The sequence below is a fragment of the Mycetomoellerius zeteki genome, unplaced genomic scaffold (assembly GCF_001594055.1).
Source record: "Mycetomoellerius zeteki isolate Tzet28-1 unplaced genomic scaffold, Tzet1.0 scaffold150, whole genome shotgun sequence".
In the NCBI taxonomy this organism is placed as follows: domain Eukaryota; kingdom Metazoa; phylum Arthropoda; class Insecta; order Hymenoptera; family Formicidae; genus Mycetomoellerius; species Mycetomoellerius zeteki.
The window spans coordinates 388,629-413,545 of record NW_017256448.1 but is presented as its reverse complement, the minus strand read 5'-3'; the positions used below and the strand labels follow the sequence as shown (position 1 = coordinate 413,545).

General features: G+C 33.5%; 1 protein-coding gene across 1 annotated transcript in view; it reads right to left on the bottom strand.

Annotated features, from left to right (window-relative positions):
• Nucleotides 1-22,433, bottom strand: part of LOC108720429 (glycogen phosphorylase) — a 54,059-nt gene extending 31,626 nt beyond the window's left edge. The window contains exons 1-2 of the mRNA XM_018444427.1: nucleotides 21,035-22,433; nucleotides 7,862-7,897 (exon numbers count right to left, since the gene is read on the bottom strand). Of these exons, the coding sequence (XP_018299929.1) occupies nucleotides 7,862-7,897; nucleotides 21,035-22,154 (1,156 nt within the window). The 5' untranslated portion in view covers nucleotides 22,155-22,433. The remainder of the gene's footprint in view (nucleotides 1-7,861; nucleotides 7,898-21,034) is intronic.
• Nucleotides 22,434-24,917: the final 2,484 nt, after the last annotated feature.

Here is a 24,917-nt window from a genome sequence, read left to right as displayed (position 1 = left end):
ATTACTTTGTAAAACTAGTTACAGGTACTTCAATTGCAAAAGTTGTCAAATTTATAGTTGCTAGAACTATTTCGTTTTCTCTCAGTGTACATAATAAAAGAATTTCGTATAATCCCAAAGTACTGGATTTAGGATTGCGATCCTCTCAATACTAGAAGAATATCTTGCATGTACTGACATGCACACGTACTACTGTAGCACGTAAATGACAAACCTCTTCTAATAAGTAAGCGTGCCGCAGTATTTTGTGTATTCTTTTATTTCAAAAGGCTATTCGAGTTATTATAATAGAATTTTCTATAGAGGAATTTATTTTTGATCATAGTTCATATGTCCTCATTTTTATAGATGAATACATGTTATAAATACCTGATTAATGTAAGATTAATGTAAGATTTTTTGTAAAGGAAATGCTAAGAGGAATTCCCCGCTTATCGGTAGAATATTTTTTTTGAGGTGTATAATATCAGCATAATCGAACAAGGAGATTATATTCTTATAATCTCCTTGTTCAACTATAAGATACTAAGAGTTTTTAAGCGGTAGAGAGAACGTGACGAAAGGGACATGACCATATAACAAATGAATGCGAAGGAAGGCAGCTTGACACTTAACGAATAAGTGGTTAAGAAAGGTCCAAGAGAAGTCCAAAATGGACACCAAGTATTAACTTGAGTGTTAAACAGAGTTTTTAACCAGAAGTTGTGCACGGAATTGGAACGGCGTCAAGAGAGATGCTGAAAGAGGATAGACAAGATAACGGCGAAGAGGAGTCAGCGATTAACAGAAGATTTGGAGGGGTTTAAGTAAAGGGAGTTTACGGAAGCTCACTCGGCAATAGATTTAATATCTTGATTCGAAGCAGCCTCGGCTGTGGAGCAAAAGAAGAAAGGAGAACAACGTCGTCGGCATACATAAGAAGTTTGAAGGTAACGAGAGTAAAGGGTAGATCAGAGGTGAAGAGAGTGAATAACAAAGCGACAAGAATGATCCCAGAGGATGCCGGAAGGAATGAAACGAGATGGAAAGAAGATACGCGCTGAGAACATTTAACAAGAAAGGAGCGGGGAAGAGAGAGGACGGAGGAAGGAAGGTCATGATTATGGAGTTTGTAACTCGTGGTCGACAGTGTCGAAGATTTTGGAAAAATCGAGACCAATTATAGACGCTGTTAGGAAACCGGAGTCGAAGCCGCGGAAAACAAAATCAGATATATAATAGCTCCGTAGTTGTGCTATGCAGAGGCCGAAAGCCGGATTGGCAATCGGGTACGCATTCGAAGGAATTGACATAAATATTCAATTGCCTGAAACAGATCTGCTCGAGAAGTTTGAAGAGTAAGGAGGGAACAGCGATGGGGCGAAAGGACAAAGGTGAAAAAGGAAAGAAGCGCGTTTTAGAAATGGGGAAGACTACAGCTTGTTCCCAGTGGGTAGGAAAAGTATTGGAGGTAAAAGAGAAATTGAGGATGTGTAGAAGAGGATTAAGGTATTGAGAGAGGCAGTGTAGGAGCATACGATCGGAAAGGTCATATATGGACGGCGGATGTGAGCTTAATGTGCTTGAGGATGTTGAAAAGTTCCGCAGCGGTAATGGAAACAAAGGTAAATGTTTCGAGAAAGTTACACGAAGAAAAAAAGGAAAGAAGGATGAGAAAGAGAGAGAGAGAGAAATTGGCAGGGTTGGTAAAAAAACATGTTTTAAACAGTTTAAAACATGCTAAATTGATGTTTTTAATGTTTTAAATATGTTTTTTTTATAGTACTGTTTAAAACACATTTGAAGCATGAAAAACATATTTAAGAAGAAACACAGTACGTTTTATTCTTTAAAAAAAAAAAAAAAAAACATTAGTATTTACCAACCCTGGAAATTGGTCTAAACTGCATCTTAGACGAGAAATTTAGCGAGTAGTATTAGTCTATATACCTATATTATACAATTGACACATTAGTGATGTTTATCTCAATTACTATAGAAACCTACTATATAATACCTACTATATACCTAATACTGAAACATTATAGTAGATGCTGCACTCTTCGGTTCGTAAAGTACGAGAATTTATTAAAATAAGAGGAAGTCACATATTAAATATATTCATAATTTCGGCTAAATCTCTTTTGTTTTCATAAATATAATCAATGAAAGTTTGTGTTATACAAAATTATTTATTGTTTGAATATATACTTTATGTTTAAATAAAAGTTTACTGCTACTCCAATGTTTTTCTTTTAAACGATTAGTTTTTCCAAAATCTAGGAATTTTTTTTTAATGTAAAAATACTCGAAAATTAAAAATACCCTCAGCTTCAAAGTTTTGATGATTAGGAAGTTCATAAGTGATCTGTGTCTCTGTTCTTTAATATAATCAAGATTATATTATTTAATACTGAGACCGCAGCTGTGCCATTTTTATAGCCCATATATAACCTATCTGATAGTTTTTCTTTTCCAGTTAATTTAGCACATGGAGTTTTAGATTTTTGTAATTTTTCATAAATAATCATAATTAATTACAAGTAACTTTACTTTTATGGTAACAACCCTCCCTCGTAAAAAGCCGAATTTACCTTGAATCGTGATTAGGTTAATTTACACTCGTTCTCGTATTAAAAAAATCTTTACAGAACATAAAAATAATTATTACAAATTATCGAAAGAACAGTATAAAAGTTATTTTAAAAAATCGTTTTTCAAATCTTAATTTTAAAGTCGAATATCTCGGCACGGATCTATTATAAAAAAAAATAATTTAGAAATTTGTAGGGTCATTTTTCGTTTAATCTGCATGTTTTTATGAGAAATTGCCCGCCTTGTTTATATACATATAAAAAAAAGAACTGATAAAGAAACTTATCGCGTTTTGCGGCCTTAAAATAAGATATTAACGGAATTTCCGAGCTATCTATTAATGGATTCCTCTCAGAGAATCGTAACATTAATTCAGCTTCTCAGACCCTTAATTTGAAATATTAATTGGTCCTTTATGTCAGTAATTGATGATTCGATTCTTGCCAAAATAATTCATCAAAAAACACCAATGGAATTAAACAGAAAATATACGTATAAGACTACGTAACGTAATGTAATATGTGCAGAGATTCTCAAACTTCGTATTCAACAAGTTTCGCAATATGTACAAAATTGAGACATGATGTAAAATATACAGGAAGTTATAGACGACATGCAAAATAATCTTATGTCAGATATACAATAGTTCGACATATAAATTTGTGTATATTTAGACACAAAATAATTTCTTTTTTTTTATTCCTTAACGTCTATTAATCTTTCCAATTAATCTTTTTTCGCACCTAATTACATGTTAATACGTTTCGTTACGTTCTGTCTGTTAATATTATTATTTTCTTTTTTATGGCTTATTCACTTCTGTATTCATCACTACCGAGCCCTCGGTCTTTCTTCTTGCATTCATACAGCGCGAGATATACACAATGTGTCAAATAACCATCGTTCTCACGGATTATCGTTACTCACATTCTTCCTTCGTGATGACCATTTTCTCTATGAACATTCGGTTCTATCGATTATTTACACCAAAATCTGTAATTTCCGTCTGGACTTGAACGATCGACTTAACAAGAAGGCGATCGTTCTAGAAAAACACGTTAGAAAAGAATCGGAGAACGATAAGCGAACAGCGAATACGTGCTGATTCTAATGACTTCGTAACAGAGGGAACTGCTCCGTTGGTTTGGAAACCTCGACGACGGTCTTCGGAAACCTGGCACTAGACCAACGAGAGGCTGGCTGGACGTTATATTTAGTAACGTCCGAGAACGACGGGTCCGATGAACGGGTAGGGGTGCCGCCGATTCGAAATTGCATTCGTGTCGGACTAGTTATTGTATCTTGAACTGCGATGCTTTACGGAACGTTCTATTTACAAGTGAGTGAATATTTGTTACATGCCTTAAAATGTTAAACGTTTGATAATTTTAAAATGTTCAAAATCTTTCTCACAAAAATAAATTTTTTTAACGGACAAGTAAAAAGCATTTTTAAAAAAACAATTTTACTTTTCAACACAGTCACTTTTAAGGAATACACATTTTGTATGTGAATCCATGAACTTTATCTAACTCGGTTAAACAAACTTTCAATTTCGTCACATAATGACGAAAAATAATTACTCAAAATATATTTCGTCCAAAGTACAATAATTCTGCAATAATTTCTTTTTTTCGTGATATATACAGGCTCCATTTTGTACTAGACTGTGTCGAGCCGACTGAGGGACAGGAAAAATTTAAAACATTGCCAGATGAGATTGATACATACTTGGCTCTTGAAGCTTATCAGTTTTTGGTGATACTTGGCTCTTGAAGTTTATCAGTTTTTGTGATATCAAACCAAGATGTAATTGAATAGTATTAAATTTAATATCCGCGTTCTGTTTATGCTTCGCAGAAACTACGTTGAGAAATAGAATATTATTTAATTACACAATGCGACACATACAGATTTCTCAGAATAAGATTGTAGATTCAACCTTTCCTTCCCATGATTCAATTCGATGACTAAGCGCATTAATCCTCAGTAACCATTCTGCACAAATAGTACATTTTGGATTTTCATCTATTCTCTCCTCAGAACTCATTTTTTATTAGTGTATAGTATTTAACATTGCTGATAATAACAAAAATACAAATATTTTGACAGAAAATTCATACAAAATAGCTATTTATTATTTAAAATTTAACATTTAAGAAAATTGCAATTACCTGTAACTTTATTACAAAGCAATATCCAATTTGTTTACATCCTGATTAACCACAGACTACCATGAATGGTTTATTGAGCTAGAGATATTGCGGTTCATCGAATAATAAGGTTTGTTGCTTGCACTTTTGGCACTTAATGTTCGCTTTTTTTCTCTTCACTTTAGATATGTTCCAAAATTCATTGCCAGCGCTAAAAATCTATACTTTACGTTACGTACATAGTCTGTATATTTATCTCATTTTAAATGTAAAAATTTATGAAAATTTCAAGCAATACGAACAAATCTATAGACCAATACAACACTCACTCACTGAACGCCTAAATAACAGTCAAGTGTGATCGGTTTTTGCTTTTAGATGCAACTAATCACATTCAGTTGCTTTACTTTACTTAAGCCTCTCATTAACCTCGTTGTTAGTGAACGAGTGTTATCAGAAGACATGGTAGTTTCAATGTTAAGATATACAAAAAATAAGTTTCTTATTTTTCCTTCGGTTTTAGATATTTATTTCTACAAGAAAAAACCGAAAAAAGTGAGTTTTTTTAATAAAAAAATGAGGAAAAGTAAGAAGTATCTAAAAGAATGAGAAAAGCGAACCATTCTTGTGCTTGCACTGAAAAAAAAGATTGACTGCTGCAGCAAATTAGTTGGTAAAATATGACATAGCATTTTTAATTGGCTGCTGCAACCAATTAAAAATGCTATGCCATATTTAACCATCTAATTTGCTGCAGTAGCCAATCTTTTTTTCAGTGTGTGATATGAGATATGTATATACATGTTTTATGTCATGCATTTATTAAATTTAATACACTAAATCCAATCCGTATATTCTGTATGTTTTGGATATAAATCCCGTCCGCTATAAATGCTGTATGTTCTAAACAGGTAGTTCGAGGTAGGATATGCAAGACATCAAGCTGAACAAAAAATGGAGCAAGTACAGGGTGTCCCACGGGAAAGTGTTGAAACTAATCAGTTGTCATTTTCGAAGGTATTCAATTATTGAAAAAACAAAAATCGCGCTGAAAAGAGGAAAGTCTGCAATTTTTAATGAGTATAAATAAAATTTAACAAAATATTTGTGTATCAATTGATTTTATTGATGAAAAATATGCTCATAATCCCGAGGAGTAATTTTTTCGGAGTGCGCATCATCTGAATTTGTGCAAAACACAATTTTTGTTACGAAAATTCATAAAAACTTTTTCTAACATATCGTTTTTAATATTGCTAATAACTTTTTAAATAGCTGCTACTAAATCTGAAATTGTTTTTCGATCTTATCTTCAATCTTAAATATTAATCTCAGCGTTTACTTGATTTAAGCATATTTTTCATCAATAAAATTAATTGATACAAAAACATTTTATTAAACTTTATTTATACTCATTAAAAATTGCAGACTTTCCTCTTTTCAACGCAATTTTTGTTTTTTCAATAACTGAATATCTTCGAAAATGACAGCTGATTAGTTTCAACACCTTCGCGTGAGACACCTGTATATGTATTTTGCGCTCCATCTTTTATCATCCCTCTACATTTATGTATCACCAAATAACCATTAAACTTTTTGCTCTCCTTACAGTAATAATTTTATGTGAGTTATGATACATGGCGCTATTTGCGACATTGACGAATCGATTCAACTGACAACAGTTTTATTAATATGAATAGTAAAAAATCATAATACCAATAACATAAAGGCATATATATATATATATATATATATATATGTATATGTATATGATAGACTAGTTGTACGTAAATTCTATTTTCATTTATTTGTAATCATGTAAAATATTTAAAAAATATTACAATGATACTCTTTTTCGAATGTTTAATTTGAAATTGATGTGGTAATTAATGGACGATAAGTAAATGTATTGACCGTTTTAAATGTAAATGTGTGTCTCTTTCCATATTGAACGAAACTGAGTAAAAGAGAAACGTATTAACGCGTTCTCATTCATCAACTGAAAAACGAGTACTGAAAACGGATAATCCACTCAAAATGTACATACTTGCGTATACGTTGTCACTCATCAGCGAAAAATCAAGTATTGGAAACGGGCAAGTATTGGAAATTGGAATCTCCTCAAAAATACTCACACGCATACTCGTGTATATTAGTCATCCTTCGCCATACACTGCGAGTGCTTGAGAATGCAAGGAATGGGCAAGGAGGGGCTAAAAACGGGCTAAAAACGGTCCATATGAGATGTAAAAACAGTTAAAAATTTGTATAAGGAATAAGTTGAGCGACTTAGTACTTTTACCGTTGCGAATATGTAGCATTACACTAAGCAAGCATGGCCGCCTGTCACGAAACATAAGCTGTGCACTAATCTTATTTCGTATTTATTAAATATGTGAGTATTTTTTTGTTAATACTATAAATGCTATTTTCTTTAAATAATCTTATAGGCACACACAAGGGACTGAGATTTAAACTGATAACAAAGTTTGCGGGCATTTTTTGTAAATAAAATTTAATCGAATAAAATAGAAAAGTGAATAGATATGATTAATGCAGAATACATATAAAGCAAAAAGTTAGTAAATAACTCTAAATTTATGTCATGAACATGGATTGTAACAGATATTTCGTAATTATGACACTCCAAAAGAATTGAGATTTTCATGCATAAAAGTTAATTTTTAAACATAAATAAATTAAATTGTCATTTCTTCATTGGTTGCCTATATAGATATAGTTATAATCTTTTTCTATGATGAAAATCAAATACAATTTAACGTATCTAAATGTATTTAAAAAGTGTGACACGCATAATTCCAATTTTTTTGGAATCACCCATATCTAATCACCCGCTATCTCAGAGTTTAATGCAATGTTGTAACAATAAATTGTTTAACATGAGATCTATGGAATTAATTTGATTTATTAGAATATTGATATTACACGTATATACTGAAAAAAAAGATTGGTTGCTGCAGCAAATTAGACAGTAAAATATGGCAAAGCATTTTTAATTGGCTGCAGCAGCCAATTAAAAATGCTATGCCATATTTTACCATCTATTTTGCTGCAGCAGTCAATCTTTTTTTTCCGTGTACAAACGCAAAAAAAAAAAATACTTGTTTTCTTACCTTTTGGATTCAGTCTTTCAGGATTAAACCATGCGTCTGTAAATAATACAAATAGAATATTAGTGTCGTATTTCATTCTAACGCACGCCTGTCTAATTTGAGCTCCGGAGCTAAAACGCAAAGTATTAACGCAAAAAATCAATACGGGTAAGATTTCAAGAAAAGATTTCTGTAAAGCAGAACGCTCAGACGCGTTTCATGCTGCCGCTCAGACAGTTTATGAAATTTTATTATCATTGAATTTTTTTGCGTTTTGGCTCTGGAGCTCAAATTGGACAGGCCTGCTCTAACGTATAAAATGCAAATTGTTACAGATTAAGTTTCACTAATTGAGGTGTTTGATTGCAATCTTAAGTAATAGAATTGAAATTTTTTATGATATATAAAGCCCTCTTAATCACATAAATTTTAAAAACATTTATAATTATTTTATTTTACAATATTATATACAATAATTTTCAAGACCGTAATGTGTCAATTTAATTTGTGATATTACTACTTCAGTTCTGTTAGAACTGCGTTTTAAGACTAAAAATTAAATTTGGAACGCAGTTTGCAGGATTAGATATATAGTACATAAATTCATACAAAATTATTTAAGCATTAAAGATCCAGTTTGATCATTTAGGGGCTTTATTTCTGATTTATTTTATTTTATCCCCTTTAAATAAACATTTATTTATTAATCAACGTTTACAGAAGATATTCTTATCAATAATATAGTATCATTATTTTTCTTTTACTTCATTTCATGTCAAAAAACTAAATTTTAATGAAATTTTATATTCAATTAATATAATCTTAGAACTAATTAAAAAAAAAAGACAGACAACTAAAGTTTGAAAGAGAGTTTAATAAAGTGCAAAAATCCGATACGACAAAAGAGTCGTTTGCATGAACTTGAAGCTACACAAACATTATAAATCAATTCTGTTAATGCTCTCAGGATAGGTTGGTAGAAGAAAGAAAATGATACTAATTATAGAAATGTATTCGACACAATGTCAATGAATGCAACGAAAATTGTACGTTTTTCTTCACATTCTACCATTTTTAATATTCAAGATTGTGCAAATTATTATTATACTTGTAAAAATTGATTATTAATTTTTCTGTAAAAGAGGAATCGTTCATTGTAAAAAAAAAACAGAAATAAAAGTTTATTACTCGAAATAAAGAATTAAATAAAACTAAGAAATGTAAGAGATCGTAATTTATCCCAGACGCGACGTGTTCTTCTTTGAACTTATTTGTCAGGTTACGCTTCTATTAATAATTATATAATAAATCGATACGGATAAGAGATTGTTACCCTACAATAAAATAGAGAGTTGCCTTGTTCAAAGGCTATCAAAATACTGTAGAGTGATTCGAAAAAGAGCAAATTTTATTATTAATTTGTCAAATATTATGCTTGTTAAGCATTTCGTTTAATAATAAAAGATGTGTTTTTTAATAATATATTGCCATTTATGGAAACTTACTGCATTATATTAAAAGTCTATAGATTTGCTAATATTGGACATGAGCTACCACGAGCTACTCATTCAATGAGTCATCACAATTCTCTACTTGAAACCATTCTCGTTATTTTACTCCATAAACAAAAGACGAACGAAGTAAGTACGCAACACAGAAAAAGATCAAAGGAATCAATACCCTTTCATCGTTTATGTATACGTTTTTCCCTTATATTGTAAGATTAATATTATGCAGCTCGAAAACATATGATTTAAATAAGAGTCCTTTAAAAAATTTTTTTGTTATTCACGTCATCTATAAATACTAGTAAATTTACAGCAAATTTTGCAGTGTAGAAAATGTTCGAAAAATATATTTAAAAGTATCGACGAATATATTACCATAGCCTGTAAAGCAATATGATATGATATTAAATAAAAAAGCACGTCACTCAAATAATTTTGCAGCACTAAACCTTAATCAACAGAAGCATTAGAAGAGTGCTCTATTATTACACCGAATATTAATGTAATAAGTGGCAGATAACGATTCGTGCGTTAGATGAAAATGCGCAAGGTGTATAGTGCTCGATAATGAAACGTCAACGATTTCCTTCAATGTCACATATATCCAAGACTTTATATATCGCGGGAAATAATCTCGAAACTACACGCCAGTAAATTATAAGCACGCGCACAAATCCCGGAGAGCCAAGCTTCGGCAATCGATCGTATGTGCACTGCGCAATATGACTCCTGTTGCCTTGAAACCGCAACACGTTATAAGTATTTTTACTTTTGACTTTGGAATCAAGTGAATCATAGGCGATAAAAAATCGACTAAGCTAAGCTTTACTTGGATATAAACTTGGAGACGAAACTACGTAGACACCACTAGTAAACGTCGTCTTTGTAATATATATTATATATATTTTAAATGTATTACACATGCATACATCGTGGATATTTACATATCATTAACCTTGTACGCGTTATCTAGCATTGCAGTAAAGTACTTATCTCTACTTGCAAAAATATCTTTTATTTTCTTGTTAATTTTTCCTTAAAGCGTTAAAGATAACGCGCACGATTATATACGAATAATTTTTACAAAAATCCTGTCTTAATAAAATAATTATATTAATTAGAAAAAGTATTAAAATACAAAACAAGAGAGTTATATAAAGTTCGGTAATATAATAAAGAAGATGAGATTCTTTGCACAAAAATAATATAATATTTGTTGTAAAGAATATATCAATCAAGTTATTAATAAGCATTTTCTTTGCGAAGGTGCAGGATACAAGAATAGACAGACTAACTGAATAAAATTATTATCATCTTCCCGTCGTTAATCTATTAAAGTAATGATAATTCAGTTATGCAATTTACTTTTAATAATCAGTTGTCACTGTTATACTCTAAAGCTGATGGGATGACTTTGGCATAAAGTTCGAAAGTCGATTGTATGAACGTCGTCACGATTGGATCTCGTGGCGTTATGCAATTCAAGGTCACGATGATAATTATTTCAAATTGCAAGAAATCATAACGCGTACCATGCTGCCGTACTGCGAAATCAGAATGTCATCCGCTCGTCGAACAAACGTATAAAAACACAGTGAATTATATCGATTTCATTAGCATATCGCTGTTCAATAAAAACATTATCAAAGTACAAATAATAATTATATTAATAATCATATAATAATAATAATATAAATCACAATATAAAGTAGTCTCGATGTTTTATGAAAATTTTTTATATAAAACTTCTGATATTCGTCCGAACCATTAATAATGTGGTATCAATTATAGTAGTGTAAACGCGACACGTCATATTTAAAAGTCTTACAAATTTATAATTTATTAAAATATAATACAACATTTATTTCGGAAGAAAAGATTCAATTAAGTCAATGATAATCTATAAGCCCCAGATGATGCATTTTCCTATTTTGAATCATTGCAACTCAAATCCAGATTAAAATATTTAGACAGTGAATGGTCTTTAGGGATAGAAAAAGTTGCTTTTACCGAATTCTAATCGGTAATAAGATAGGATGTCTAGGAAAAAGATTGAAAAAGTTGAAGGTAAAGGTAAGAAAACTAAAAGTGATCCCAGCCTTTTAACTGATAAATATTCAACTAATAAATGAATTCATCTACCTTTTTGAGCTAGAATGAACAAATAGACATAATTATTATTTGAATGATCTATAATAATTAATCTTAATTATAAGATCACTAATAAAAGAAATAAAGTTAACTGCTCCTTCCTTGCTATTCAAAATGAAATGTTTACGATTGCTTTTTGTTTAAAACAACGATCAGCATCGTTTCTATGGCCTGTTCTATATTGAATCTATCTGTTCATTTTACACAGAGAGAAAAATGTTTGGTATTTGTAACTATAATTATATATTACTATAATTATGATTATTATAGTAGTAATAATCATAATTATAGTAATATATAATTATAGTTACAAATACCAAACATTTTTCTCTGTGTAGGTTGAACCCATGAGGTTCGTTTTTACCGTAGATGTACCGTAGAGTACCCGTAAGAAAATTCTTATGAGTCTGTGCTACAAGGGTTGCAAGTCGTAAGCCGTAAGAAACTGACCAATCACAGTTGAATATGAACAAAATAATCGCCTATGATTGGTTAATTTCTTACAGCTTACGGTTTGCGACCCTATTGAAGAACGGGCTTGTAAGAATTTTCTTACGGGTACTCCATCTACGGTAAAAGCAAACTTCAGCCTAAAATGAGCAGGTTCAATATAAACGCGAGTGGTAGGTGTTTGCATAAATGTTATTTGCAGATAGTCGACCGATCGATAACCTAGTTTCGATTGGAGATTCTCCGATATCGGGCAGGTAGCATCTGCGCAGGGCGAAACCCGGGTCACCGACATGAAAGCCGATAAGGATTAAAATTACCTGCTATCCAATTTCGTTAGCTTCTCGATGAGAAGTCACCGTACGAAAAAGCTTGCCATCCCAAATCGCTCGGGGATAGACAGAATATAATAAAAAAGGATACGTACATATAGTTCCCACGAGTTACTTATTTGACAGGTGAAGTTTCGAATTTATCGAGTACTCCGAAGAGGAGTAAAGAAGAAAGAGAAAAAGAAAACCATCTTTTCGGAAGGGTGTACCTTCTAGGGTATACCGAGGTAGGTAGAGTCATCGAAAAAAATCTTACGGGGGTTCAGAATGTTCCAGAAACACGGATTGCTGTTGGTCATCGATGCGGAGTTGGCGTCGGCGCTGGATCGCTTGCAAACCTCATTGCCTTCGTCAACGTTCTTAGTGACCGCGGGATACGTCGCTGAGTCCAAATCCGCCATTCTTACGCACACTTGACCAACGTCTTTGCGCGACGCGCACTTCCCTCACTGTTTGTATTTGTCGATCGCTACCGTCCACCAGTACGGAATGTTCTCTCCTGCGTGTCAGCGCGCCTGGCGAACGTTCCCAGAAATAATGGCGTATCTTGTCGCGCGCGCGCGTACTGAATGACGCACTTCGGCGACGGCGACGGCGACGACGACGACGACGACGACGACGACGAAGAGGAAAATGACAATGAAGATGACGATGATGACGAGAACGTAGCCTTGTTTATAGTTCTGGGAGATGAGAGTGAATTCGCGCGGGAAGAAGTGCTCGACTTGTCAATTCACACGATTGCCGGTGTTTGAAAGAGAAGAACTGCGGAGAACACGTAGCTCATGCACAGTGAAATGAGGACTGAGGCCTGTTATCGACCCACCCGGACTCCGGAGGTCTTTTCAGCCCTCTCTCCGCTGAACCCTCCTCTTCTCCCCTCCGTCCCCGCCCTCCTAGACTCATCGCCATATTGCTCGTATTACTTGACACCTAGCTCGTACTTACAATTACGATAGCTGATGAGGAACTGCGTGATGCATCGATCATAATCGAAAAATCAACACTACGATACATGATCTTTTTTCGTGTCCATATATAACATAATAAAAAAAGGTACGCGGTGGCATTTAAAGAGATTATTAAATTGTAAGAGTTACACTATTACTGGAACTAAAATACACGGAAAAAATAAAAAATTGTTGTTTCGAAAAACGACAATGTTTCGAAAAAACATGATTGATTTTTCATCCACAAATTTAATTCGTCTTTTTATATAATAAAATAGCATAATTAAAAAAAATTCCGTAGTAATAATGTAACTCTTACAATTTAATAATTTCTTCGGCTTTTTTGTTTCAGGATACTATAGAATGAATGGAATCATGTCAACGCAACACTTTTAATATGTATACTTTTTTTGTATGATATATACAGATACGAAAAAATATTTTTAAATATCTATCTTGTACGTAAATTAAGTCTAAGAAAATTTCATATAATATATTAATCTATTTTTTTTTATTCAATGTAATTTTTTAGCCTTACAAACGCGAGAATACCCTCTTAATTAAATTATTTCAAGGAGATCCTAAAGTCATCTGTTTTACCGACTGAATGCGATTATTGTCAAGACATTATTTTTCTAATTGCCTTCATCAGATTTAAAAATCCTTTCTACACATAAAATAAGGTATAAACAATAACGCATAAAATAAAGTTCAAACCGGACGACTTCATGCTGAAAAAAATTTAAGAAATTTAAATCTGTTTTATCCGCTCTTATTAATCCAAAATAGCGCCTAGAGCTACCTAGAGGCCCTCTAATAAGAGGCTGGATATAAGCTGCAGTTTTAATTTAAAAATCGGCAAGAGAGGAGAACATACATTTACTATGGCTGTTTTGCAGCTAGGACACATTGCGTTACATTGTGTTACACTGTAATGTAAATTACTTGTTGAAACGCAGTTTAGTTTTACAATGTAACACTAGAATGCATTACAGTCTTTCTTTTTTATTTTTATAAGTATTTAGCGTATATGTAATAGACTTAAGATTTTAACTTAGAATTAAGTTAAAATCATAAGTCTATTATAGATACGCTAAATACTCATAAAAATATCAATCTTTCAAGATTAATGGTTTTTGATGATTATATTACAAAATAGGCATGACTCAAATAATTTTTTGAAAAGTTAGTAACACTGATATACGAGGGTCGTCTGAAAAGTTTTGAACCTAACATAGAAACAAGTAATTTTTCAGTCAAATTCAATTTTATTTTTCCACATAGTCTCCTTTTAAGTCGATACATTTTTTCCAGCGATGCTCCCACCCCTTTAATCCATTCAAATAATACTGAGCGTCTTGCTTTGCAAAATAAGCGTCTACGGATGCGATGACCTCGTTCGATGAAAATTTCTGTCCTCCGAGCCAAACTTTGAGCCTAGGAAACAGAACAAAGTCGCTGGGGGCCAGATCTGGTGAATACGGTGGATGGTCAATTAATTCGAACCGCATTTCGTGAATTTTTATCATGGCGACTGCTGATATTCGATTTTTTCCATTTTTACAAAAACATTGACACTGACTGGCACAAATGACTGTCAAACAACAACTAAGCGCCGGAAGTAGCTACAATTTTCGCAGATATCTTTCAAAGTATGTACGTTTATAGTACCAAAACTGTTTTGACGAGTAATGCCATCTTCATGTTGAGGCTCAAAACTTTTCAGACAATCTATGTATATTATTCACCCGTACTTAGCTTTTTACGCGTCGAGCAGTGTAACACTGTCACAGTTGGAACACTTTGCGTTGGACACAGTGTTACTCTATGTCATCGGTATACCTTGTTGGGAAACAGCTTCTAAAAACTCAATATTGTTTGTTCATATAACCCCTAGTCCAAAAAAAAAGTTTCACTTCCCTAATGAAAATTTTTTCTTGAATAACGACAAAATATTACTGGAATTGTAATGAACAATGGTGAAATGTTACTGAAATTGTAATGAATGATGATGAAATATCTACATCAATTGATCCATTTTCAATATTACGATTTTATTACAATTTATTAAAATTTCATGAAAATTTCATTACAGTTCATTAATATTTAAGATTTCATTACACAATTCATTAAGATTTTATTAATAATTCAATACAATATATTGTTATATTTAGTACGAATATAATTTAGGCAAAAGGCTCTAAGAGTCAAACGCAGTTGGTAGAGCGCAGGAAGCTTTCCTGTGACTTTATTCTTTCACATATAGTATATTAAGATACCTTACAATGCGGACGTTTCGGCCCCAATTCGGACCATCTTCAATGCAGAATTATACAACCTCTAATTGACTCTTAGACAGACATTCTTCACACTCCAATTAATCATGGCAATTACCGTTCCCTCATGAAACATTTCACAATGTTCATCACCGTAAACCGACTAGGAAATTAAATTGAATGATCAAACAATACGTTATCGATTTAAGACACAGGCATTTACCAACAATCCCAGAATGTGAGAAAAATAAAAAACAACGAACCAAATGTAATAATAAAGTAACCACGTCGATATAATAAAATACGTATTGAAAGTACAATACGGATCAATAATTAAAATCAAGTAAAATCTCATTTCAGCTATCTTTGTCGGATACAAAGAACGAATTAATTTTTTCCGATGATTTGTGGTCAAAGTAGCGTTAGCAGTTCAAAATTTTAAACAGTAATTACATAACAGTGACAGATGCGATGTTAATATACGAAGAGACATAAATGATTAAAAAACATAACGCAAAAGCATGTGTTGCATTAGAGTGACGTTAAAATTTATCTACAATAGAAATGCTTCATATACCTGATACAAAAATTCTGTATCAGATTACAAATTTAAAGCTCCTGAGTAGTCACCACAGCCATATTGAATCGTGACGTCAGAAGTGAGAAATGACACGTTAATTCTTATTACTATTTGTAAATAAAGACAATTTAGATGGAACGAGATGATGAGATCGCTTTAAAATAATTGTAAAAGCGGACGAAAGCTTATCCTCCCCTGACAGTAAATAATTATAAAACGTGATAAAAGGTACATGTGTTTTTATTCAATGCGCATGCGTAGCCTATTTTCACTTTCACATAGCCTTTTATCACTTTTTATAATTCTGTCCATAATTTAATTTAAAGATTTCTATAAGCAAAATTACTGCTGTAATAAATTCTACTGCTAATACCTAATACCGATTTATTCAATTTTAGATTTTAAATAGGACAAAAATACACCTCTGTGAAGCTGGCCATATTTTTTCCAAAAATTGAAAAAATAAGTAGAGTTCTGGTTGCCCCCCCAAGAGTTCTAGAGTTCTCTATCAATTTTAGAAATAGTTCCGTCGATTATAGGGGTGAAAACACCATTTGAAATATCGGGGGAGGGGGCCAACTTCACGATTCCGAAACTTTGAAGGGCTATAACTTCTTTAACATTCATTTTAGAACTTTCATATAGAACAATTGATAGAACTCTTTGGGGGGCAAACAGAACTCTCAAGAAAATAATGGATTTCCAAAAAAAAAATTTTCAAACAAAATTAATTATTGCAAAAAAAAACCTTTTTTTAGATTTTCGGCATCCTGTAATGAATTCTGACAACCCCCCAAAGAGTTCTAACGATAATCCTTAATAATGAAACAGCTGAGATCGAAAACAAAAAAGTTCTAGCGCCTTGAATAGAAAATTTCAAAAGTTGAAGCTTCAAAGTCCTAGAATTTTTTAGATATCGGTTTCAGCGTATCGGTTATTAAGGATAATCGTTAGAATTCTTTGGGGGGCTGTCAGAATTCATTACAGGATGCCGAAAATCTAAAAAAAGATTTTTTTTGCAATAATTTTGTTTGAAAATTTTTTTTTGGAAATCCATTATCTTCTTGAGAGTTTCTGTTTGCCCCCCAAAGAGTTCTATCGATTGTTCTATATGGATGAAAGTTCTAAAATGAATGGTAAAGAAGTTATAGCCCTTCAAAATTTCGGAATCGTGAAGTTGCCCCTCCCCCCTCCCCCCGATATTTCATAGTGTTTTCACCCCTTTAATCGACGGAACTATTTCTAAAATTGATAGAGAACTCTAGAACTCTTGGGGGGGCAACCAGAACTCTACTTATTTTTTCAATTTTTGGAAAAAGTGGGGCCAACTTCACAGAGATCAAAAATACACAAATGTTATAGACATGGAATAGTAGACAATCAGACATTGTAACAGTTATTTATAATCACAATACATATTCAACCTCAACTTTATTATATGTTCACGACTTATTGTCGTCATTGATGAATGAAAAAAAATTCTCAATTTCATGACGGTCATGGTCTTGACACTTAATTAAAGCAACATAGCGCGTCGTAATGCGACGAATTATGATCGTTTCTTTACAATGGAACTTCTGTTATTTATTCGCATTCAATTTCTCAGCTATAATCCACAAATGAACATATTTTTTAATTATTAACAAACAAAAAATAAATTGCATATGAACTTTGATTGCACAATAAAAATGTAACTACACATATGCAAGCGTACGCATTTTTAAAGATGTAAATGACATAATTTAAAGAAGTTGCGCGTCGAATGACAATTATGATTATTAAAGATAAAAAGGGACACATGGTGGGGCTGAAAAAATGTTTCTCATATCATGGTGGGGATAAAAATATGTTTCTGAAGTACAATAACAGTCGTCGAGCTATGTCTAGTTCTTACTCAACTACGGTTTGTGTTGGATACATTTTTACTATCGTGATTTGGATATACGTTTCCTTTCATTTTTAGTGAAATTATTTAGTCGTATTAATCGCGTTCAAAAGCCAAACGAAAGCAGCTTAAAAGAAAAGAGGAATTAAAAAGGTTTGAAAACACACTGTCGTTTATCCACAAATTTTACAAAGAACTAATTTTCTATGAAGAAATAACTTCACAAGTACTTAACTTAAATGAATTTGATTATTTATTCATATTAAATATTTTGTTAATTTTCTAATATGTGTTTATAAATAAATAGTTACATACTGTATAAATTACTGGGAGTAATTAATCTTTTTCTTTTCTGATGATTTGTAAACTATATTATTAAAAATTATACACTGAAAAAATATCTTAACTTAAAATAAATTTTAATGGATTTAAAAAAATAATTTTTTTTAATACGCGAGCAATAACAATATTTATTTGAATCTTGTAGTTTATTATGTAAATTAAAAACATTTTTTTTGAAAAAATGTTTTTAAATAAAAAAAGATTAAGATTTACCTAAATTACTAAATAAATTTAATATTGTGTAAATCTCTCAAATTTTAAAATAACATACAAATAAATAAAAGTAAGGCTAATAAGAGTCAGCGTGGCTAATCGGCGCAAATTATTATGAAAAAATTAATACTCAGTAATTAATATATGAAGTGTTCTTTATTTGAATTCATCTTTGGTAATTTATGACTTGATTTTTATGGATGTGAGCTTTCGATTCCACTGTATCTACATTGCTGAAGAGGACTCCAAAGAGAGTTGAAACGTTCAAATAAAAAAGACATCATACTAACTACTGAGTATTAATTTTCCCATAATAATTTGCGCTATTTAGCCGCGCTGACTCTCATTGGTCGTGCTGTTATTTATTTGTGTTATTTTAAAATTTGAGAGATTTACAATATTAAATTTATGTATGTTATTTGAGTAAAGAAAAAGCTTTTGGAATAAAAAACAAATATTATTACTTGTCAAAGTTAACAAATGATCGCACGTGAATGCGATTGAATATTTATCTTTATGCATACGTTTATGCGGCTATACATATATACAAGTTTATCTGGATACGGATTAAATCTGCATTAATTATTATTATTATATTGAATTTACCGGTTATGGCATAAGTTAACAGTTTACGGCCAGTATAAATACTTCTTGAAGCTACTGAACTAATGAGCATCTTATGTAAATCAATATTGTGTATTTATACCAGATACTCATTAGTCCAATGACCTCAATTTTCTGCGTGATGACTTAAAGTTAGAGCATAGATTTTTGTATAATGCGTATAATAAGAAAATCAACCAATTAGTCTTTTATTTCGTAAAAAGAAGGAAATGAAGGACTTTTCTTATATATTATGCATTATGCAAGACTCAGTGCTCCCGCCCTTACCCAGATAACCAAGCGTGATTAATCATATCGAGCAAACTAATACACTACACGAGTGTTGAATAATTGTTGTTTGTTTGCCGTCATCATATCAAGTATTGTACTGAACAACATGAATAATTATACAAGTATTTAGTTGATGAAATTTTGAAAGCAAGCAGTCAGAAATATTAGTATAATATGTTACCAGCAATATGACGACAATATGACGATAACTGATGATGAGAAAATATACTAATATCAACAAATTAGTCAATTTCCTGTAATCTGATGTCGAATTCATGTGAGTACATGTTGACAACCTAAGACGCACAATGACGAAGCACGGCTTGAATTTCTAGAAATTGGTTGCTTCAACGGTTGTCAGCAACATGACGGCAACCTCAGAGGCATTTGGCTATCTGGGATTTGGATATATCCAAATAAACTTGCATAGCCGCATAAATGTATATATAAAAAATTATCCAATCGCATTTACGTGCATCTTTATAATAGAAGCTGAATAATTTTCTTTAAGCATACCTTTATACGGTTATGCATGTTTGTCTGGATAGATCGTAACAGTTACAAAAAACAAATTTAGTAATGATATAATTTTATAAATAAGTTTCAATTGATTGTCATAGACATAAAATAATCAATAGTTTCCAGCTTCAAAAAGGATTAACCAGTTTCAAAAAGGATTAACCATCGCTAAAAAGGTATGAATGCAAATAATCCAATGTCGAAATTCTGATTTCCTACAAAAGTCGTTCACACGATTGTTATTTTTGCCGATATCGATTTGCAATCATTATAAATCGTTTCGCAACTGACTGAAACTTGCAGTTAGTGCCGACATCAATTTTCCGCGCATCGACACTCTTCGTGGAATGGATTGTTTCTTAGTTGTTAATTAGAGCGTAGTATTATGTAGAAAAAAAAATACGCAGGTAATAGCTATTTTAATCGTGTACACAACATACGAAAGGTATCTATAAGCGAATGACGTAGATGGCAGACGTTGTAACCAAGCGGAAGTACTTCCAAGCATGGTCGAGTTCGTGCATCAACACTAAATTAATTAACATATTCTCGTCAAGATATTTGGTTTATGAATATCAAATACGTTATTCACAATTAGCTATATGGAATTCTTCGACTATTTATGCCACTATTTCTTCCAATTTTACATGTAATTGTATTATCATACATAATATTATGTCAATTTGCAATTATTGTTTTCTGTTTAATTTCTTGATAACGTTTTTTAAACTTTTACTTAATTTAATTTAATTTAATTTCTTATTAGAATCAAATAAAACTGAAAAGAACTTGACATATACAATCTAATTAAAATTATATTATAGATAAACAGGAATTAGAACATCGATTATACGAAATCTTATATGTATAAATCTACTTAATATCATATCTACGAAATCGTTGGCTGAGAAAATATTTGATAATTTGTTATGGCGAAATTCAAGTACTTCAAGTTTTCTATCTCTATATTCTTTTTGCAAAGAATATAGAAATAGAATTGATGGTTAAATGATTCTTAGCCAGTGATCACCTGCCTTGCGTAGGTAAGTTCATCCCTAAAATAAAATGTAAGAGGAAAATTCTGTCACACTCACCTAATCCCATATCTCGGAATATTTCCTTTGGCGCGATTTCGATTTCTTGCTTCTTACTGATTGGATGAGAGGAAACGTGATCAGTTTCTTTGGGCTTTGATATTTCGCGCCGTTTGATATTCTCCTGTTTCGATTCGGCTGTCTGCTGCGGCAGCGGCGGTGACGGCTTCGTAGCCTCCGCGATTAAGAAGTCACTCGATGTTTCGTACGCGTCCTGATGTGCCTTCTCCAGGAGCTGCGCTTCCTTAGGTAATGGAGGCAGCGGTTTCGTTGGCGGTTCGAATATATTCGCCTGTTCCCGCTTCAGGTCTATTTTCTCCATCATGTTCCATGAGTCATCATCCGTAATATTCTTAACTTTGTTCTCCCTCAATAACTCGCTGTCATCTCCAAGGAAGTCTATCAGTGGTGATTTTTCCGGTGCCGGTAGCATCGACGATTTGATGTTTTGCATAAAATCGTCGGTGCTGCCCAGCGGAGTGACATCACGCTCATATTGTTTTCCATAATCGGTAAACAGCATATCCTCGCGTTCCTCGATCGGTTGAACCTTGCTGTCAACAGCTTTCATCGACGATGACAGTAAAAGGTCGCTATCAGCTTGAATGGTCGAAGTCGCGGTCGAGGTCGATAACAACGGCGGTTGGAGATGTATCTCTTCCTGCTCGTTGTCGTTGTCGTGGTCATCGTCATCGTGAAGTTGGTGATGATAGACCCGCTCGGTCTCGACGAATGTCATGCTGGCTAGCTTGGGATCGACCGGATCCAGCGGCTGCTGGAACGGATCCGACGACTGCGCCATGGCCGCGCACTTATCGAAGTCCGCGGAAGGCGGCGGTGTCGCCGGCATGGCTTTTGCTTCGGCGTCAAAAAGGGCGCTGGACAATACCGAGTCCAGTGGATGAAAAGAATCGCCGATGTGCAGCAGATCATCGACACGTGGCGCGTCAATTGGCTGAGGTGGCGGTTGATGCTGATGCTGTTGCTGTTGCTGTTGCTGTTGCTGCTCCGAACGATCGTCTGGAGAGCCGTCGTGGCCAAGATGCTCGAAATCGTCAACGGAATCGTGATCCCTCTTAAGGAGGACGTCGTTAAGGTCGTCCTGAAACCGCGGGTCCATCTTCGGGTTTACTTCGAGATAAGAACGATTTGTGTGCTTGACGATGACTCACTGGATCTACACGAATTGGCCAGTAGCCGTTAGAGCTTCGATCCCCACACGATGTCGGTTGCGCGGAATATTGCGCGACGCTCCCTACTCTCATAAAAGTCAGATACGAGGAGCGGCGCTACTCCCACCTGCCGCTGCTGTTGTTGGTGCCGTCGCAATTCTTCAGTGGGGCACATCCGATGTCCTTGCTGTCCTGACTCACCACTACCTTTAGTCACTGTTAGTCACCACTGTTGACTGTCTCTCGCGCCTCTCGCTATACCCTCTTTTTGTCACTTCACGAAATATGCGCGAACGCTCACAAGTACCAACTACCTACCACTACCTACTTACTTGTCATATGCGCAATCATTGACCAGCTGACGGAATTAAGGACGACGAGAAGCGTGACGGGGCAAAACCTTAGTAGGGTAGAAACTGGAAGAAATCTAACCGCGAACTGTGTGAAATGCGAAACGGTAACGTTGAAATCTCACAATCAGTATTCAGCTAAACATAGGTTGTGCTTGAAACAGGTTGTGTTTGATCGACGTAGACGGGTGGATTTGGTCGTCATGAGATGCACTTCCCTCGCGAAGGGGTTGCCCTCTCCCGTTGCTCTGATAGTGAATAACGCGAACCAATCGCGCGGATGCTATCCATCCCTACCATATCCAGTATGCCGAACTGAGCAGCAACCGTTGCGTTTGATTTTTACCGTTCGTTTCACCGACCAAACTACAGGGCCCCCCCCATTGTTGAAAAGAAACGTATACGAACAACTAGGAAAATACTATAATACACGTTACGTATACTGTAGTATTTACGGTATTTACCTAGTTTTTTCGTATACGTTTCTTTTCAAGAATAGGGGCCCAGATAGGTGTTATTACGATCAGTGACTTAACTGCATTGCGCACCGAAATTTTGGAGGTGGTCGCAAGCACCGACGAGATACTATTAAAGACGGTCCTAGGAAAATTTTCGTGACTAATTAATGGGGTCCGGGGATAATTAAAGAATGATGACATTATCAATAATTGATATAAATTTGCGATTATTAACATAGATACTTGAATAATATATTATGATATTCGTAATTTTTTAATATATAAATGCTACATAAATAAATATGCATATTTGTAATGCTATATCTCACAATTTATTACCATTCTCGAATTTTGCATTGTATAAAATTAAATTAGCTCAGAAATTTATAAAAGTAAACTTCACCAAAAATTAATTATCACTGCTTTTCATTTGATGACGCAAATCGACACAAGCGTCGTTCTATCCTTCTTGACATTCAGAGAGTGACAAAGATAGAACGATACTTGTGTCGACTGTGTCTCTTAAAAGGAAAGCAACCTATAAGTAATTAATAGAGAATATTATTATCTATGTACCAGGTGTTTCAGATCACCCCATTTAAAAATGAGAGAAATGGTTATTTCGAAAAATGTTTCAAATAAATGTTGGGGATCAAGTAATGCATTACATGGGCATATGTGATTATTCGCTACGTTTACACCGTATGGTAGTCCGCGACCTATACGATAGGTGTCTTTGGCTACGGTTACACCGTGCATTTAGGCCGCGGCCTATACAATAGACGTCTTTGTTTATCCTGTATATTAAACAAAGACACCTATCGTATAGGTCGCGGACTAAGCGCACGGTGTAAACGTAGCCATTGACCTTGGGAGGCGCCGTGAAGGTCATGTCGACTTGAATCGTTTAAATGGAAACCTATATCTTTTATTGCATATTCTTGTAGCTGACATCAAGATGTTTTCAAAATACTGGTTACAAACCCTTTCTAGTCGAGATCCTCCTGAGTTACGAGACTTCAAAATTTCAGTGCCGGAATTAGCATTATCCAAGATGTACTGTGTGCAGGAGGTCGCACGGTCGCATTTACACCTCTTCGGGATGCTTGAATATAGGTGCACTTTACACATCCGTATTCAGCCCGAGAACTAGTCGGTTGTGTAGCGTTGTGTCGACGATTACGGCAATTGGTGCAATTGAGTGCAAATCGGTTTTCATATTTTCAGTGCTAATAAATAAATTCTTTTAAGATTATAAGGTATCATGACAAAGAATATGTAATTAAAAGGGTTAAATTGTTTATTAATACTGAAAAAATGTGAATTAATTTGCTATGTTTGTATCAAGATGTGTTAAATAATTGGAAAGTACCCATACACAACCAACACGCACACACACACGCACATACGCACAGTATAACCAGAAAGAAACCTGAGAGGCTGAGAGCGGCCATGTCCGGAATTTAGCTGTCACCTTGTTTTGAAGCGCCTCTATGTTCACAAGAGGTGGACATTGAACGTAGCCAATGTCAATGATCCTGTCGATAATGTCAACAATTTTTTTATTCTATTCCATGCTATTTCCGATTTTTAATTTCGATCCGTTAAATAAACAAAGATGGACAATGGGCGAGTTCAAGCCGCCAAAGCGGCCAGACCATGATGTAATAAAGAAGAGGTGTGCTGTTGCGCAAGAAGATGATTAACCAATGAGGTGGAACAAGTGACCGGCCATATTAATATATCAGCCAATCAGTGTTTTTTCTGAGATACTCAAAATGTAGTATAATTTAAATAAGGAAATGACAATTAATGACTTTATTTTGTTGAGCACTATTGTGACTTTATTATTAATTATTATTAATAATAATTTAATAATAATTATTATAAATCCCTTCTAGTT